The sequence below is a fragment of the Balearica regulorum genome, chromosome 21 (genome assembly GCF_011004875.1).
Source record: "Balearica regulorum gibbericeps isolate bBalReg1 chromosome 21, bBalReg1.pri, whole genome shotgun sequence".
Taxonomy (NCBI): Eukaryota; Metazoa; Chordata; class Aves; order Gruiformes; family Gruidae; genus Balearica; species Balearica regulorum.
The window spans coordinates 5,331,754-5,350,892 of record NC_046204.1 but is presented as its reverse complement, the minus strand read 5'-3'; the positions used below and the strand labels follow the sequence as shown (position 1 = coordinate 5,350,892).

Here is a 19,139-nt window from a genome sequence, read left to right as displayed (position 1 = left end):
GAATCGCTTCCTCTGCTTTCAGTTCCACACCTTTGTTTGTGCAGCCAGCCTTGCTGTTTGCCTTGTGGTTTGTTTCTTCTCTGCTGCTGAGGTTTGTTCCAGTTTCTCAATCACCTGTTCTGACGTGATTCTGATTTCCTGCAGTGTTTCTTCTCCTTCCCCAGGGAAAGGCATGTCTGCTCCTGGCATCTGTCCCTGTCTCCCTTTGTGAATGCTGAGGCAAAGAAGTCATTTAATTTTTTAGCAATGTCTATCTTTTCTGTCAATTAAGTCCCCTTTCCATCTCCTAGAGGCCCTGCTGTCTCCACAGTTGACCTCCTCTTCCTTACTGTGCTTCAGAAATGCCTTATTTAGTACTACTTTTCATCCCAACTTTTTCTATCCTGTAGCTTAGTGTTACCTCACCTTATGATGATCCATAATCTTACCTGCTCCTGCCCCATTCCTTGATTGCCCCGGCACACTCACTCCTCTCATTTTTCCTTTTTACCCGTTGCCCTTCCTTGTTTCTTTCCCATGCCCTTTATCATATACACGCCTGCTGTGTTTAGCACTAAGTGACGTGAGGAACCTTTGAGCAGATGGTACTTTATCTTTGAATGTTTCCCCTCTGAGTCCCCTTCTCTTCACTGCTTTTCCCTTTCAAGCTCTTCAGCTCTTCCAGGGTCCTCTAGAATATACATCAGAGAGTTCATTGCACTGATTAGTCCGTTACTGGATTGTCCCCTTTTGCCAACTACTGATGTGTCCATCTTGTCAATACTTTCTATGTACTGTCTGTTTGTATGTAGATATTATATAGCCTTTCTGGGTTTTTTTCCAGCCTGTATATGTCAGGGGTTTCCAGATTTGCTGTGTGGAAAGCTCAGTGGTGGCCTGCAAAAATGGATGAGGTGCATGTTGTTGGCTGTTGCTTCTTGTGTCCTACTTTTAATTGCACTCAAAAGCGGGCTGAAAACCCTGTTCTTTTGCATTGCGCTATTTTTTGTTATGAGCAAATACTGTATCCACATGGAAAATAACGATTAGCAGGGCTGTTGTGCCTGGGAGAAGATGTGCACACGGGGTCGAGATGGTCTGCCTGTAACACTTTGTTCTGTTCCTGATGATCCATCTCACCTATCTTCCCATTGATCTGTCCATCGTATTGAAAGCTCCTCTATAAGCTTGCCATGATCATCTTCTACTTGTATGGCTTACCATCTAATCCACCGGTTTGAAATCTTCTCTGTAGTGTGACACCATACTGTGATTAAAAAAAAGTCTTGAGACATAACTCATACAAACGAACGAATGCCTGAGCTTTTCTGAGGTGCTACTAAATGGGTATACCTAAAATTTAGAATCCGTATTTGACCAATGTTTATTTGTCTCCTTCTGGCATGGGAGGTTTCTGAAACTCACTGCTGTGGTGTCTAAACTCACACATGAGAATTTTTTAGAATTGTATGATACTTAATTCAAGGAACTCTCCTTTCTTACTCTTCCCCAAGTAAGCAATGTAGATAATGGAGATGAATTTCCAAGGGAAAGACGGATTAGGGATGTACAAGACCTGAATGATCCTGCTCAAGAAGCACATTTAAATAGTGACAAATAAAAAGAGGAAGGCGGGAGGGTCACTGTCCTTGGAGGGGATAAAGGAGATGAGGTTTAATGCCAGAAACGTGTGGAATGAAAGCAGGAATGGGACTTAACTTTATTTGGACCTTGCTTATAGACACTACTGTCAGGACACTGTTTCATTCTCTCTCCCTTTCTTTCTTCTGTCCTCCTCTCGTGTTTGCAGGTTCTCTGGCAGTCAGCACTGTGGACATATACACTGTGCATACCAGTATCGAGAACATTACCACTGCCTTGACCCAGAGTGCAACTACCAGGTAAAAGGATGGTAAAAAGTTATCAGCACAGCTACCTGAATGTAAAGGAGTACAACCTAGAGGAGATGCGTGTCCTCCTGTGCTTTCCTCCCCCATGTATGCACATAGCTCTTCACTTTTCCACTCTGAAAGAGAGCAAGATATATTTTGAACTTACTAGAATCCTATTTTGTTCCCATTTAACCCAATCTAGCACCATTTAACCAAACCCAGACCACTATAACGAAGAGCAGAATATAGATCAGCTCAAGTCAGTGGGAACTACTCCAGATTTATATCAGTGAAACCAAGAGAATAAATTCTGCTGTGTTACTAATTGTGCCTGAAACTAGGGAATGCTGATCTGTTAGTCTGTCTCTTTCCCTCCTGCTGCCCGAGTGACATTGTAGCAGCAGTATCTGCAACAAAACACCCAATAAGACCAGCAGCAGTCCTGGATTTGTGGGGAAAGCATGGGGGCAGGAGCATGTGCGATGCTGTAATTACTGGGAGAACTGCCAGGGTAGGGACGTCAAGCCAGCTGAGTCACGTGCTGTGTTTGTTTACCCTCTTTGCAGGTCTGTGAGTTTGACACTGCCATTTCTGTGGTCAGGCTGCATGTGTGTTAAGTGGAATCCCAGAGCTTGCCTCTACTGTGCATCAGACACAACTTCAGCTCTACCCCAGGAGACCTTTGGGTCTTAAAGGAATGAGTCTGACCACAGCATAGGAAGTTGATCTGGACCTGCTGAGCTTGACTGTGGGTTTCTATTGATCAAAGGAGAGTTTGTCTCTGGGATGCACATAGTGGTCCTCCTAGCCCAGCATTTCACAATTGAGATGAGTCTGTCCCAACTGTGACACGGATATCTCTGCACCAGAAAGAGAGAAACACAAAGGATGGAAAGACAGAGAAACCTATTATGATGATTGGCCTCATGATTATTTCCTAAGGAGTCTGGAAGCTGCTTGCAAAGGAGCTGTCTGGTCTCGCAGGGAATAAGGATTTAGGCTGCTTTTTAAAATGCAAATTATTTTATGGCTGAGATATATTTTAGAATAAGTAACGCTCTGTAATAAGTGGGCACAAATTAACGATGATTGGCAATAGCAATCCTGTATGCACGCCCTGGGAAATCATACCTCCAGCCTCCAAGGGATTCCTGTTGAAATCTATATCCATATATTCCCGTGCCAATACCAACAAGATTGATCAGGATTGATATTATAGGAGGAAAGAGTGGAAGCGATAATCATTTGTTTCCTATGAGGGAGACTAGAAAAGTTGTTAAACATTAGAATACAGGTCTTTTCAATTACTCCTCAAAATAAATGGATATTGATTTCTTTAGAAAAAAAACCCCCAGATTTACTTTCCCACCTTCACTGTTAAATATTGATGTCTGTGGGAAATAGAAATGAAAAGCCTCATTTTAAAGGCACTTAGCCTGCTCTGACAGTGGGGTACCCCTTCATTACTTCAAGCAGATAGAGGATGAAAAGGATATTCTGGTCATACAGATGTAGCTCTGAGCTCTCCTACCATCTTTTTCTGTGAGTGGAAGAAAGTTCACCATCCCTGTTTTCCTAATAAAGCCATCCTACCTTGTAGGGGAGGCAGAAGGCTTACAATGGGAAGATACTGTAAAAGAGCAGAGTGTTTTTCCCAGTTTCTAGTCTGACATGAATGTGGCAGCCAGTGTCTTTGCTAACCACTGCAGTGAGTGATTTGGAAGCTTGGATTACTCTCTTGTAGGCTGTTTAGTTCACTGGTTTGCTTTCTAACTATAGCAGTTCTTGAGATAGTAGCAGCTAAAATTATGTTAGAAGAATTGCAGTCATAAAGCTGCAGGGAGCGTATTCTGGACATCACCCCAGTGTCATGTTTACTCAACAACTTCTCATGTGTATATACTTTCCCTTTACCAAGAAGATACATGCACACAATTCCTCTTTAATCTGACTCTCTTGGGGTGATTACTGCTGAGCTTTAAACTCCTGGTACCATAAGTTTATTAACAACAACAACAAAAAAAAAACCACCCCTACCCCCAGGATTACTCACCCACTCCCATCACGTGTGTCTCACTGTCTGTCTCTGTATCTCTCCAGAGATTCACTAGTAAACAGGATGTGATTCGGCATTACAACATGCACAAGAAACGTGATAATTCCCTCCAGCACGGCTTCATGCGCTTCAGCCCCTTGGATGACTGTAGCGTGTACTATCATGGCTGCCACCTGAATGGGAAAAGCACACACTACCACTGCATGCAGGTAACAGCTGGACTGGGGAATAGGTGGTAGCACAGAGGCAAATGAAGAGCCATTGTGTGAGCTGTGTCCTTTTTGGGATGGACTGAAAGGATTCCTGAGTTCAGGCAGCCCAACACTTCCTTGTTGGAGAGCAAGGGGCTGCCCTGCAGCAAAGGGGTGACATCTTAACCATTCATAGCTTCTCTTGCTCACTTCTGATTCAGGCACCTCTTTGAAGAGTCTGTGCCCCGTCCTCACTGCACTTGCCCTGCCAAGTGTTGGGAAGGGCAAAGGGAAGCACCATTCTCTGTTTTTAGAAGTCTTGCGCACACAATGAGGCAAAGCAGGTCTCAAGGTTTTCTCACAGTCTTGGACTTGTTCAAACAAGTCCCATTCTCTGAGATTCAGGGACTTCTCTGTGGTGCCACTGCACTGCCTCTACCCAAATCTGATCTGTCACTCCCTTGAAATCAAACTTTTCTGTGACACATCTGCCCTTTAACACTGGGTTAATTTTCTCCATAATCAATTTCTAAAGTAATTAAACTTTAATGTCACGTATCTAGACTTAACACCCCTGGTTCTCCATCTCCTTCACCAATGGTACTGGAGTTTACTTGCCTGTGGTGTAGGCTGGGAGCTTTGTTTCAAGAGCCAGCCAGGCTTCAACAGCAGTGTAACCAGAGTTGGAGTTGCTGCATAGATGTAACTGTGATGCCTTTACTGTTTTTAGACACGGACACGCCACACTGTTTGGGTCTTACCCTGATCGTCTTTCAGATTAGAGGGTTTGATATGTACTTGTTTCATTAGAATTGTAGCCTAAACCATTGCTATGAGAATGTGCTGTAGTTACAAACAGAATAATCAGGCAAGCCTTGGTGAAAGCTTTTCTATTCTGAAAACTCAGATCTGCTTCCTGCCCTATCCCAGCAGTTTAAGACCCCAGTTAAAGTCACAAGGCCTTAATCACATGCTTAAACGCTTTGCTGGGATAGACTTCAGCATATGTTTAACTTGCAGTCAGGTAAGCTTTCTGAAGTCAATGGGGCTTAAGCACATACTTAAATGTTAGGCATGCACTCAAGTACTGTCCTGAATAGGGGTTGGTTTAAGCATGTGCTTACAACATTTGTTAAATTGGGAGCTTCATGTGACTTTCTCTTGAGGACATTTTCTGTTATGCTTCCATAATATTGATTGTTCAGTTTTTTTCAATTGACCAGGATGGGATTTGTTTAATTTTGTTTTAGAGTATGAGGAATATTTCACAGCTTTAAGTCACTCTGAGTTTGAATAGAGACCCCCGTTTACACAACTATATATGGGTAATTCCATCCTGTGCCCACTGTCTTCCAGTAAAATAATGCCCATGTAAGCAGTGTCTTACAGGAAAGGTGTCTGAATATAAACTCCCAATTAAAGAAAATACTGCTTAAATGGCAGAATTTGTGCCATCCATCTCATGGGAGTTTTTTTCTTTATGTCCATAATTGGTGTGGATAAAATTCAGTTAGTTGTTTATATAAACTGACATTTTTTTAGGCTTTAGCACCAAGAGCTGCATTGCAAATTATTCCTAAGGAGGTTTTTGTTTAATTCTTTTTTTTAATGCCGTGCAGGGTCTGTCTTTTTTCAAGGTGTCAGTGTGGGGAGAGAGAGGCTCTTTTATATTGGAAATAGCTGGAGATCCTTTTTATTTTTTTTTCTGGGTATTTGTCATGGGTTTTGTTATTGCCTGTTTGAATCAACCTGGGCTGAACTAAGAGGTGGTGTTTTCGTTCTCTTCACTTCTGAGATGGTGCAGGCATTGGCACACGTTGTGCTAGAGAAGAAAAGGAAAAAAAAAAATCCTCCCTCAGCAGGGCTGAGGACGTTTTCAGATTCCAGTGTTTTTTTACTCAATATGGCAAAGTTGCCCGCTTTACCCAGAGGAAGGCAGGTTTTCAGCATTCCGTCCTTGTCACACCATTCCCATTTGCTGCATGAGTTTAAAAGTATTGAAGTGGTAGTCTTGAACAGTGACGGGGAAAAAAGTCACTGGTTTGGTAAGATCAGCTGAACATAAGGTTTATACTTTGCTAGAATGAAACCCGTATATTACAAGCTCAAAAGATTGGCCTCATGTTGCACCACCCTGCCTTATCTCCCAGAAGGACTAAAGAGGTAAATAACTCATTCCCACTCAGTTTTGTATTCCCCAAATAGATGAAAGTCCTACTTTGTTCCATGTCGCTCCAAGATAACAAAAAGTAATGACATCTGTCAGTGTTCTTTTCTCCTTAAGAGCAGGAACCCTGATTACTGCCTCCCTAAGCAGGACGATTATCTGTTGCTGGTCTTTTATCCCTTTGCATCCTCCCCTTCTTTTCTTACTGTTTCATGCCCAGAGAATTGTGGTGGTGGTTTTTTTTCACAACTGCTCTATCAGTCTTTAGATTGGGGATTAAAGTGATGACTTAATACTCCTAGGAGAAGTGCACAAATGGAACCATTAAATGTATGTGTGCTGCTCATATGCTTATTATTGCTGGTAATAATGGTAGGCTGTTAAAATGCTGTGCTGATGACTCCCTGTTTTGGCCTGGGGTAGGTGGGTTGTAACAAGGTCTACACAAGCACTTCTGATGTGATGACCCATGAGAACTTTCACAAGAAGAACACGCAGCTCATCAATGATGGGTTTCAGCGGTTCCGTGCCACGGAGGACTGCGGCACTGTGGAATGCCAGTTCTACGGCCAGAAAACCACTCACTTTCATTGCAGGTGAGACAGCAGGGAAGGGGAGGAATCCTGCCTCAGAGCTGCGTGGTCTGTTTGCCTCCTTCTGCCAAATCATAAATTGAGGACTACACACAGGGACTTGATTTTCCCTGCTGTGACCTTCTGAGTACTGCTTTTGAGAGAACTCGAGCCCCAGGGCAGATGTGATTTCCAGGACCTTGCCACAGACTGCTCAGAAGGCAGGAATGGTCTCTCTATGAGATGATCTGAGGAAAGTGTACCCACTAGAAAATACATCCTAGAATCATTTGGGAAAGAGATCACAGTGCTATTCAGAGTTTGACTGAAGTAGGCCATTAATATACTGCTAATGGCACTTCCATGCAGAGTTCTCTCCAGCCAACAGTCAGCCAGCTCATCCCTTTCAGGGCCAGACTCTGCCTTTTGTACACAAATGCTCTTCTATTGATTTCTGTTGTTCTCAGGAACAGTAGGGAAGCACAGTTTGTACCTTAGTCCCCTTTAGCTGCTGTTTTGGTTGGAACTCTTAGTGGTGGGTGCCTGCATCCCCATGTTATTGTGGCTGTTCCTCAGAGTGGATTGAGCTTCCCAGCTCTCTCACATGGCAGCATTTTGGTTGTCTTGGTGTCACCGGTTAACCCGCATAAAGCTCCTCAACCCCTTTGCAGCCAGGGCCATTGCCTCATATTGGCCCCAATCTTTATCCCAGGGGGAGGCAGGTTACAGCAGTTGCGTTGTGCTCCTAGCCCACACAGCCAACCACCCTCTCCTCCTCGATGCCCTTGCAGGCGACCTGGGTGTACATTCACCTTCAAGAACAAGTGTGACATTGAGAAGCACAAGAGCTACCACATCAAAGATGACGCCTATGCCAAGGATGGCTTCAAGAAGTTCTATAAGTATGAGGAATGCAAGTATGAGGGCTGTGTCTACAGCAAGGCCACCAACCACTTCCACTGCATAAGGGCAGGTTGTGGCTTCACCTTCACCTCCACCAGCCAGATGACCTCCCATAAACGCAAACATGAGCGCCGGCACATCCGGAGCTCAGGAGTGCTGGGTCTGCCTGCCTCTCTTCTGGGGTCCAAGGATAATGAGCAAGAGGAGTCCAGTAATGATGACCTTATTGATTTCTCCGCTATGAGCTCGAAGAACTCCAGCCTGAGTGCCTCCCCCACCAGTCAACAGTCTTCCGTTTCTCTCATAGTCCCAGCTGCGCCCTCCTCTGGTGCTGAGCTTGCTTCCTCACAGGCCAGCAAATCTGCCAACAGCATGACACCAGCCACTAAGATCTCTGGCCTGCTCTCCCAGGCTCTTCCCAGCAATATACCCTTGGCCCTGGCACTCTCCAACTCAGCACTTTCTGGAACAGCTGGATCCTTCTTCCCCATCATCCCCAGTCGGGTCTCTACACCACTTCCTGCCAGCTCAGCTAATCTGATGACTGCTGGTTCTTCTGGCACCAATCCAACATCATCTGCTTCTACGGATTCCTCATCCCAGGCCATTTCAGGATCTGGTGAGCCAGCAGCTACTTCTTCTCCAGCTCCAGCGGCATCTATAATGGAAAGGATCTCTGCTAGCAAGGGATTAATCTCTCCTATGATGGCCAGGCTGGCAGCAGCTGCACTCAAGCCCTCTGTGGCACTTGAAGCAGGTGAGTTACCCTCATCAGTTGTGCTAGTGGTGGGAGGAAGAGCAGTGCCTGATGAATTGGGAGAGGAGTGAATGAGAAGCCGTCCAGTTGTCCATGGGACTGGAGGGGGGAGGAGGTAGTAAAGGAATATAAATGGGAGAAGAAATTTGGTCATGTTCAGTTAACCCTTGAAGAGGGCACTCTAGGCATGGTTTCCTGTGGAGCCTGACTATACCCTCGTGGCCAGAAGAGAGGCAGGAAACACAGCTTTGCCCAAAAATGGAGTAGGCTCTTAGCAGATCTGAAGGAACAGTGTTGCCATGTGTACCTAGTTTGCTGTAGGCTGGAAGGACAGAAGTGCTGTCTTAAAATGGAAATGAAGAAAAAGCTGGGCCAATACTTGCAGGCCATACAGCAGCCTAAGCCCTCTTCTGCAGACTGTATTGAGTTTTGGCTGGGCCTAGTGGTGTTGGTCCTGTAGCTCATTGCCAGTTGTTTTTCTGATCTGGGGGGGTTGGTTCTGTGCTCCAGCTCTGTTGTCCCAGCTGTGGGTTTGGAGATAGTGTTGGTACAGTCCACAAACTGGACCTTTCTCCTGTTCAGTGCTTGCAAGCTGTGCTTCTCCCTGAGCTGCAAGGGGCAGCAGCGCCGCGAGTGGGGTAAAAGATGGGAATGAGAAGTCCCCTGGGGCAGCCCGGAGCTCTTCCTGCTGCCACCTAGACCTGGGGCAGGTCGTTGCCTGTGCCCAGCCCTGCTAGCGGGGACATGGGGCTATCTCCAGAGCACAGGGTATCTCCACTACCTCCTGCTCAACACAGCAGCTCATGGCAGGCAATGGAGGGTCCTAGAGGGGAGTCTCTGCCTGGCAGCGCCCTGTGGCATTGGGCTGCCCCACAGCCTCCTTCTCCGGGGTGTGGAAAGGCCAGAGGAGGCTGCTGGGCCACGGGTATGTGAGTGCTGCTGATGTTCCCTTCTACCCAAGAGCAAACGAGGGAGTAGGATGAAGTGATCTGATTAAAGAGGGAGGGGAACTTTCACATACTTTTAAAATTATTATTTGAAAAATTGTTTCCTAAAGCAGAGAAAGGTCATTGAGGGAACTATTTTCCTTTATTTTTTAATAAAATGCCACTTGCTGTCTGAGAAGCAGCTCGCCGTCAGCTGTACTGCTGGAGGCTAAATTAATATTTTAGTCACTTGGGGATTGTGGAAAAAAGCTCTGCAGACATGTTCCTGTCAGCAACTTTTTTTCCCTCCTTTTTTCTTTGCTGTTCTTCCTAATTTTTTTTCTTTAATTTGTTCTCCCATTTTCCTCCCTTTCCTCTTTTTTCTCTCCCTTTAATTTGAATTTTTCTTTCATGGGCTCAGTACTAAATACCGCCAAAAAAAAGAAGAATTCCCCCTTTTTGTGGGGACAACATGACGGCGGTGGCAAGAGGTCGCGCAGTTTGAGCCAATCCCATTGGCTGTCACCTTCGATAGCCTGGTCGGGGCAGATGCTCCTGCTGGGCACGCGCAGTGATGGGCCATCGCTGTCGCTACGGCAACGCTGGGATTGGGGACGAGAAAGGGGGCTTGACTAGCAGTCGAAAGCTGCCACATTGCCTCAGCATTAACAGAGTCTTTAATAAACGCTTAAGAGGCAGCCCCGCAAATTAGTTATGACAGTTTGTGCAGAGAATCAGGTCTCCCCCACGCTCCTTCCGCCCTTCTCCTTTAAAGGGCCCATAGCCTGGACAACTTTGACATAATTTTGCAATAATTATCACTTGAAGAATTTCCACGCTGGAGTGGACGTCAGAACCCATCATGTCAGCTTGGCAATAAACGCTGACCAGCAATCCCAGCACTTCCCTCCCCCCACACTTTTCTTTGCTTTTTCCATTTATGCACTGGTGCTAGTGATTTAACTTACTTATTTGCCACTGTAACCTCATTCTAGACCTATATTTTTCATCTACTTTTTGCATTTAATTTTGGTGTCTTTCTCAAGCAGGGAATGGACAACCAGCAGCTCCGGGACGGTTCAATCCAGTTCAAGTGAAGCAGGAACCCGTGGAGGCCATGGGATTGTCATCTGCCACCAGTCAGGACTCCTTGCAGGAGCACAGCTTGGACCTGAGCATCAAGGATCATGGGTGAGAGAAGTGCGCGGGCAGGCACACTTAGCTCTCTTTCCAGCATCAAACTCTGAGAAGTTTCCATACCTGTAATATGAGAGGACACAGCATGTTGATGAAAGGCAATTTCACAGTGGCTGAGTTGGACACCCCCAAACTGGAGGTAGGGAGACTCTCTGTGCTCCCCCTCAACCATATGTTCTCTAGACATGTTTCTGGGCTCACAGGTACCCACTGACTCTTTGACGTGAGCCTCACCTCTGAAAAACAAGCCACTGGCAAAGCTCCTTCTTAGACGTTCCTGCTGTTGTCATCAAGAGCTGATCGAAGGCTGCTCCAACGCCACACTTCAGCACACTTTTACCAGGAGCATTTGCACTGATGTAATCGGCATTGAATCAGGTCTAAGAGGCAGCTTCCAGAGAAATTGGACACCCAAAACAGTTGGGTGTCAGGCTAACTCTGGTCTGGGTCTGGCATGAGGTAATTTTTAGTTATGGTCATGAGTCTTTGCACTTGTGCAGTTGTGAATGCACCTATCTCAGAGCGTGTGTCCCACTGGTCCAGCATCTCTACTGAGAACAGCAGTTTGGGGATTGTGCTGTGAGGAAAAGCTGCAGAGTGAACCTGCTCCACTTTGACCTTTGTATACATTGCTTTCTATACTTTATTTGAACAAGTTTCAATTTGGGACCCCAGCACTTGTAGTCGACTAGAACTACTATCGATGTATGTGAAATACTAAGGTTGCCTTTCAGCATGCTTAGCTGTGGCCATAAGGATTGTTGCCCTGCCTTCTCCTCTGCTGCCCAGGGGGCCTGTGTCCCTGGCAGTATGAGTCTTCCATCAGCATCTCCCCTAGTTTTGTGACATTTTTTTGAAAGTTCCAATGGATGAAGGAGTAAGGTGGGTTGTGAGTCAGCTAATAAAAAAGTGTGATGATGTGAACACTGGAGGAAGAGGTCTGGACTGTTTAGTAGTTCAAAGAACTAAATTCTGCAAACTTGGGACCCTCTTTCTCTCATCTTGGCTATCACAAGTAAAAGAGTTTGGCTTGCCCAAGGGAGGGTGGGCATCATTCTCTTCCTCCGGATGTAGCAGGTGAGGAGTGAGGCAGCTTGAAGGCAGAAGGATTAATCTCAGTGCTCACAGTCCCTGTGCACATCTTAACTAAACCCTGTTGGTTTGTGTGTTCCAGTAATGAATCAAATGGCCACACAGTCTCGGCAAATTCATCTCTTTTATCCTCGCTTATGAATAAGGTAAGAGCCATCCATCAAACGCCTTTCATTCCCCCCACCAAGAGAAATTAAAGCTGCGATGGCGGGGAGGGGGGGAAGAGATGCGTTTGTTTTTTAATGTTTTGCCTCTAATAAGATGAGTTTGTACCATTTAAATTTTGAGACCATTTTTCATCGGGTATAATTTCAGAGCCACTGCTTACGAATTAATTTAATGAACTGGCTGAAGAAATATATTGCAGCCTCTGACACCTTTTTTTTCTTTCTTCATCCTTTCTAGACAGAGGAGGGCTCCGAAAGATTTTTTTTTTTTTTTTTTTCATTTTTATTTCCAGAACCTGGCAACTTCTCTCTCGCTCTCTTTTTATAGTTACTCATTTTGTTTATTTACTTAAAAACATTTTCTTTCATTAGAGGAGGGGGAGGAGAATCATTTGTTTTTATGAAAGAGAAGAAAAAAAATTAGAAGTTTTGAGCCAAAATCATCAATTTCTGTCTTTCTGATGTGAGTAATGGTGTCCAACAGAGCCCCCTTTACCATGGTCTATATTTATTTTAGATAATGCACAGTTTCTTTTTCCGTACTTTTTCTTTAAATTATACATCATCTCAAATACATATTTCCCTTTCACATGATAAATTCTACTGTACTGAGATTAATTTTGCTGTTGTATACAACTGCAGTAGAGATCAGGGCAGCCTTTGAGCCATGCTTTAATATTCTACTGTGTGATAGGTTTTACAGGCATAACTATTGCCATCCCCTTGGCTCTGGGCGTTACATGCATCAAGGCCATATAACCCTCAAGAGAGGGCAAAGTGACTTTGCCTAGTAATCTCTCGTCTCCTTTCTCTCTTATTTCATCACTCTTTTTTCTCTGTGTTGTTAAATTTCTGCGTTTATCCTTATGCCACTTTTCTCCTCCATTGGCTCTCTGTTACCGTGGGGTTTTGATGTTCCCTTTTAAACTTAATTTCTTATTCATTCCTGTGTATTGTCCTTTTAGTGATTCCAAATATGCACTCACTTTCTCTAGCGAGTAAATCTGTTTAGTAAGTCTGTTGTCTGGGGTCCTGAGTCATTCTGAAGGCCCCAGCTCAGGGAAGTTCTGTTTCAATAGATGCTTCACTTGAAAATGTCTGGGACAATATGAGATTTAAGGATATATTTAGAAATAAGCATTTGTTTGTGTGCAACCCTGCATAAGGTTCTTTATGCTGCACAAAATAAGTGTAGCGCTACACAATACGAGTGGTTCACGTTTGTTCCTTTTTTAAAGAAGGAGTGGGATTAACCAGTGACATAAACCAGCAAAGTTTAGAGTCCACTGGTTTGAAGGAGCCTATTCCACGACTAAGGATTGCAGAATCAAGCTCAGTGTGCTCAGGAACACATCATGCTTGCTTCTTCCTCTTGCTGCACACAATTTCTGTTCGCAGAGGAATCCTTCATTATTTGTCTTAGAAAAAGAACCCTTTATAGAAATTGAATGCCCAGCAAACACCAATGGAAAAAGACGACCTGAATTTCTGACTCCAGTCATAAAGAGCTACAGTCTCCACATAGCAGCAGGGGCTTTACCTTCAGGGGGCATTAAGAGAGCCTCAAATAGCCAGGGTTCCTGTAGTGTATTGCAGTTTATTTAGGGGGGCTGTCAGGCTTAATTAACTGATATTTATAAAGGGCTTCAAGATCCTCAAGTGGGTGGAGTTTATAATGCAAGTATTGGGCCCAATCCTGCATTTTATTCATGCTGTGAATTTCACTGTTGTTACTAGTCTAGTGGAGGGTGTCCATGCCCATGGCAAGGGGTTGGAACTAGAGGATCTTTAAGGTCCCTTCCAACCCAAACCATTCTGTGATTCTATACTGGAGGTAACTGAGAGCACAACAAAGCAAGAAAGACTCTGGAGAACTGTGCATTTATTCTGAAAGAAAATTTTCTCTCTAAGCATTCAAGTAACTTCTTTTTTTCTGTCTTGCACATCATATGCCTGGACCTCTAAACTGTCTCTGTGTAGAATCTCTTTGAAGCCTTTCAATTGTGAGTCCAAGTCCTGCTTTGTAGAGGACATGTCCATTTAGCACAGAAAGTGACATCATTTCTTTATTGAAGTTAGTTAGAATTTTCCAGGAGCCAGACTTTTTTCCCAGTTGAATGAAATTTCCCACCTCCCACCCCCAAACATACCTGATAGTCACTCTAAAGAAGGAGACATCCTTGATGATTCTAAATAAACTAGAGCTTACCAGTTCTATTGCCAGCTCTGTACTGACACCAGCATTTTGTAGGAGCTGTATAGGGTTAGTAATGTTTAAGCTTGCACACCTTTTCCACACTCAAGGTATGTATCTCTTCACTTGTTTCCCCATGTATAAAATAGACATGATGCTTCATTACTTTACACAAGAGCCATGAATATTAGATGGACACCTGAGTACTTTGTGGTAGCTGGGTGGAGGATGCGGAAGAGCGAGCGAGGTGTTTTTCTGATGCAGTTGAGGCAGCCTGTGCAGACTTCTTGTCTTCTCTCTTAATCTTTGAAGACACAGCTTTCCATGGGACAGTCCTGAGGGTTTCCAGACTGGCAGTGTCCACGGCCGTGTGCTGGGCTTGATGCAGTGTCTATGTTCTTGTTCCAGATGTCCAAGACCAGTGCCAGCCTTGGCAACCTGCTGAACATTAAGACAGAAGGAGATGGCAGCCAGGCTGGGGCTGCAGAGCCAACACAGTACTTGGGCAAGGCAGTGAAGGCACTTGTCCAGGAGAAGCTCTCTGAGCCATGGAAGATGTACCTGCGCCGGTAAGGAGTGTGAAACTGGGAATAGAGGAAAGGGAAAATAAGTGTCTGGCTCATTAGCTCACACTTGAATGCAGAGTTCTCTTGAATTTAAAGGCCTAATTCTGTGATATGCTGATTACCTTCTGGAGCACATTTAGTCCTCAGTCCCAGCTGTCTGTGGTAGGTGTTAATGTCCTATAAGAAATATCTGTCCACATAGAATTATTTTACAAAGGGACCTTGAGAACCAACAACAAGCACAGATCTTCATGTAGTACAACATGTTAGCCTAGACTTCATCTTTGGCTCCTCTTTATATCCCCAGTCTGCAAGTCCAGTGCAGCCTGCTCTTAGCACTGAACTGCTGTTGGACCATGTTTAGTTATTACACACAGATCACAGAAGCCTTAAAATGCTTGCTGTGGCATTTCCTCTGATCATAGGAGTAGGCCACTGAAACAAAATAAGGAGTGTAAGGGGTATGGGAACTGGGATGGTTTCTGCTGTTTTTGTTGCAGACAAGGAGGCTTGAAAGGAAAATGGAACAGATACAGAACACACCCACACACAGACACATGCACATACATGCCCAGACAGACACATGCTTTGAGCATACAGAGATACACCCAGGCAGACACATATGGGTTTGTGCTGTGACACAGATAGTTGCCTACAAATGCCTACAGACAGTTCGTAAATCACAGACTTCAATGGAGAAGACTAGAAAGTCTTCTAGTCCATCTGCCCCTGGCCTGTGTGAGATCCTTCCTTGCAGTCCATTTGCATTTTGTCCAGCCTGGTTTTAATTCTGCCAAGTAGTGTGGCTATGGTTTGTCTCTGGGTGCATTATTCTACCACCTAATATGTCTCACTGTCCCAATTTTTTTCATGGTATGCTGCGTGAATTTCCCTTTTTGTAATTTTGTTGCAGTTCTCCTGGTTATATCCCCTTGAACCACAGCAGATAATTCCTCTCTGCAATTGGAGTTCACCCCCTTCAGATAGTCACAGACTTTTAGCATACCATTTAACCAAGCTTATTTATTTCCTTTAATCTGACTTTGTAAATTAGTCCCTTCAGCCTGCTGATCATGTTGTTGTCGTTCTTGCTGTTCCCTGAATGGGTGCAGAATTGGGCTGCCACTCCTGTATCTCACTACACCAGATAAAAGCAGCTTCCTGCCCCTATATGCAGCTCACAATTGTGCTACCTTGTTTGCATCTATACTGCATAATGTATGTGTATCATGTTTACCATCCACTGTTACACAGGATTGCTTTTAATGTTGCTCTCATGAGTCCCCTATGTATAAAAATACACCCCCCACCCCCAGATGTATTAGCTGTACATTTCCAAATATGACTCTTGTATTCTGAACCTTCTCCCTTGTCTTGCAAGGTGTCTCTGTTATTTTTTTCCTCTTGCACTGGTGTTGCCAACTCCTCCCAGTTTAGTATCTTCTGTGAATTTCATTAACACGCTGTTTACTCCTTCTTCTAGATTACTAATGAAGATGTTAAATAAGCTCAGACCTAACCAAAGTCATCCTCACAGTATTCACAAGATACCTCCTCCCAGCTCGATATGTTGCTGTTTGTCATTAGCCTTTGTTTACGGTCCTTCAGCCAGTTTTCAATCCATGAGGTATCATTCACATCGAGGCCAATTTGAATTAATTCTAAGCATATGCGAGACTGTATCAAAATGCTTTACTAAAATCCAAATATATTGCATCCCTTCATCCACTAATTTTGTAATTCTATCAAAAAAAGCAATTAAATTTGTCTGGCAAGATTTATTCTTTATAATCCTGATGCTGTTTATTGCTCATGGTTTCTTTATCCTCTAGATGTTTAATGATTTTCTCCTCCCTCTTAATATTTGTTCCATTACTTTACTGGAAGGAGAAGTTAAGACTAGAGGTAGGATAATTGCCAAAGATCACTTGTCTTTTTTTTTCCATCAAAGAATCAGTACCTAGATTTTATTTTTTTTTTTTTTTGCCACTGTCCTAGTACTTCCCTCTTCTCTATGGCTTAAAAAATAGCAAATAGTAATGCAATCACTTTGTGAGTTAATTTCCATTGCACTTCAGGACATACATCATCCAGACTGGCTGATTTGTGCATATTTATATTTTCCAACCAGTCCCTTTATCTGCTCCTCTAGAAGGTCTTAATTTTATCCCTAATTGTGTGCTTTGTCTTTAGTTTTCCTGTCCAAAGCACATTTTATAAGGCAGCCATTTTTGGCTCATCTCCTCCCATTTTTATTGGACCACCTTTCTAAGTACAATGTCTCGTCCCTGATAAAACCACCCCTTTACCTTGCAGTAACTTGGTTTCTTATCTCTGTCTCACCACACCTTTACTTTCCTTCATCTTCTCCCTTGAAACCTTAACTGACTGCATGTATTCTATATCCACTGACCTTCCCTCTCCAGTACAAGTTTTTTTTCTTTTCCCTTTACCCTCAAATTGTGAAGAGGTCCCTCCTGGGGACACAAAGGCTGCTGTTTGTTTCTTGCTTTCCTGCTCATCAGAGCAATTGTAGTTTGTTGTATCTTAATTATGCAAGATTCCCCTGTTAAGTTTCAAATCCTACCTGCTGGTGTTTTTTACTTGACTTCCTGATTCCCTGTGATTCTGGAGTTTCCTGAAATCGCATGTATCTGTGCTACTCTTATTATGTCTGGAGAATCTCAGCAGTGGATAAGGAGTGAAGCCCTGCTTAGTTGTTTTTACCCTCTTGATCGTTTTCCCCAAGGTGACAAGAAGTGTATCTTAGATGATAGCTTTTGCTCTGTTTTTTTGCATTGCAGCATTGTTTCTCCTGCACTTCAGGGATTGTCCTTTTCAGTATTTATGCATACTAGGCTGTAACTGCTATATAGGTGATACTTCGTCTCTCCCATTTATGTAATACCCTGTTGTTCCAAGGTGGGGGGTGGGCGGATTCTGGATCTAGAATCCCTTGAACCAGTGTTGTTTCTTCCCTTTTGCTACTCCCAGTAGACTGAAACAGAGAAAAGAAAAAAAAGAAAAAAGAAAAAAAAAGACCCATAATGATTCAGCAGTGTCCTCTTGGTCTGGATTTCCCTTAATTTACTCACCTTTGATTGTTCTCAGAGCCTTGGCTTTGGTACATAGCCGCTGAAGAACACTAATGATTTTCATCTTTTGTTTCAGAATAGTTCTGTATTCCTAAAAGTGAATGGGAGTTTCTTGGTCAAGTTCAGTTGGAGAGAAATCAGGTTCTTGTTCTACATGTTCAGATCTATAGAACAGGCAATAATGAAGCAACAATGCCAGCAGTGCTGTTTGTGCAGCAGGGACAGCAACATTAGAAAACAGAACGATAGTAGAGTTTAAAAACAAAGAAAATATGTCTATTCCAACATGGCTTGTCTCCTGGGGCCTTGCATAAGATGCCTGCTTGTCTGCTTTGGCCAGGTTTGGTACCAAGGATTTCTGTGATGCGCAGTGCGACTTTCTTCATAAGGTGCATTTCCATTGTGTGGTGGAGGAATGCGGTGCCCTTTTCAGCACCCTGGATGGAGCCATCAAGCATGCCAAGTAAGTAAGAGCACGAGTCTTGGGAAACCTTGAGAAAACTCTACAACACGCACACTGCAGGACAAGAGACCTTACTGAGTAACTCTATTCAAGAGCAGGAAGGTGGGCAGTCCTGAGGGCAGTGATTCGGGTATCCACATGCTCCCTGTGTAAACATGCTCAGCTAAAATTTTTGGAACACTATGTCCTCTTTATTTTGTTTCACAATAAATGCACTCAGCTTGTGAAAAAGAGGTATGTGTCACAGTATTGGCAAGGCTGAGAATTGGACTTTTTTTTTTTTCTATAGCTTGCTTGGCCCATATTTCAAGGAGACCCATATTTCTCACAGCACACAAATATACCATACAAAGAAATAAGAAAATACGAGAGGGAGAGGATCCTGTAAATCCAACCTTTGTCACAGGATACAGACTTTTTGTGGAGTAGACAGCTCCCCATCACTGGAGTGTAGAAAGCATTTTATTGTTTGTCTTGTCGTGACAAATCTCTTTTAACAAGTTTTCCCTAGCCCTTAGTTTATATGGTTTTGTTTAAGAGTTTCACATCATGTGGATAAGGATCTTGAAATGAAGCAGTCAAACTGTCCAGCCCAACAGCAACCTCCTTCTCACCTTGCCATGTTCTATATTGGAAACTCTTTGTCATGTCACATCATTTTGGAAAGTAGCAGACAGCCCAGAGTTTGGTAGCCAGGACTGTAGGCTAGATAATATGGCCTATATTACAGAGGCTGTACAGCATGCTCAGAACTCTAGATGACTCTTGGGTGAAGAATAAATTTAAGGTATGCTCCCACTGTTACAGTGAGGGGGCTAGCAAAGGATTGGTGGGATATTGGAAATTTTCCCTGTTGCACATTTCTAAAGAGCATCATCTGCAGTTCAAAACCATGCCAAGTTCCTTTTAGAGGCAATGGAAG

General features: G+C 43.8%; 1 protein-coding gene across 6 annotated transcripts in view; it reads left to right on the top strand.

The window, feature by feature from the left end:
• Nucleotides 1-19,139, top strand: part of CASZ1 (castor zinc finger 1) — a 209,081-nt gene that overhangs the window by 170,716 nt on the left and 19,226 nt on the right. For 4 of the 6 annotated variants that reach the window (XM_075773495.1, XM_075773496.1, XM_075773497.1 and 1 more), the window contains 8 exons: nt 1,790-1,880; nt 3,972-4,136; nt 6,709-6,881; nt 7,649-8,517; nt 10,490-10,634; nt 11,815-11,878; nt 14,502-14,662; nt 18,095-18,217. In XM_075773495.1, the coding sequence (XP_075629610.1) occupies nt 1,790-1,880; nt 3,972-4,136; nt 6,709-6,881; nt 7,649-8,517; nt 10,490-10,634; nt 11,815-11,878; nt 14,502-14,662; nt 18,095-18,217 (1,791 nt within the window). The remainder of the gene's footprint in view (nt 1-1,789; nt 1,881-3,971; nt 4,137-6,708; nt 6,882-7,648; nt 8,518-10,489; nt 10,635-11,814; nt 11,879-14,501; nt 14,663-18,094; nt 18,218-19,139) is intronic. The other 2 variants (XM_075773494.1, XM_075773498.1) reach the window with 1 other exon arrangement.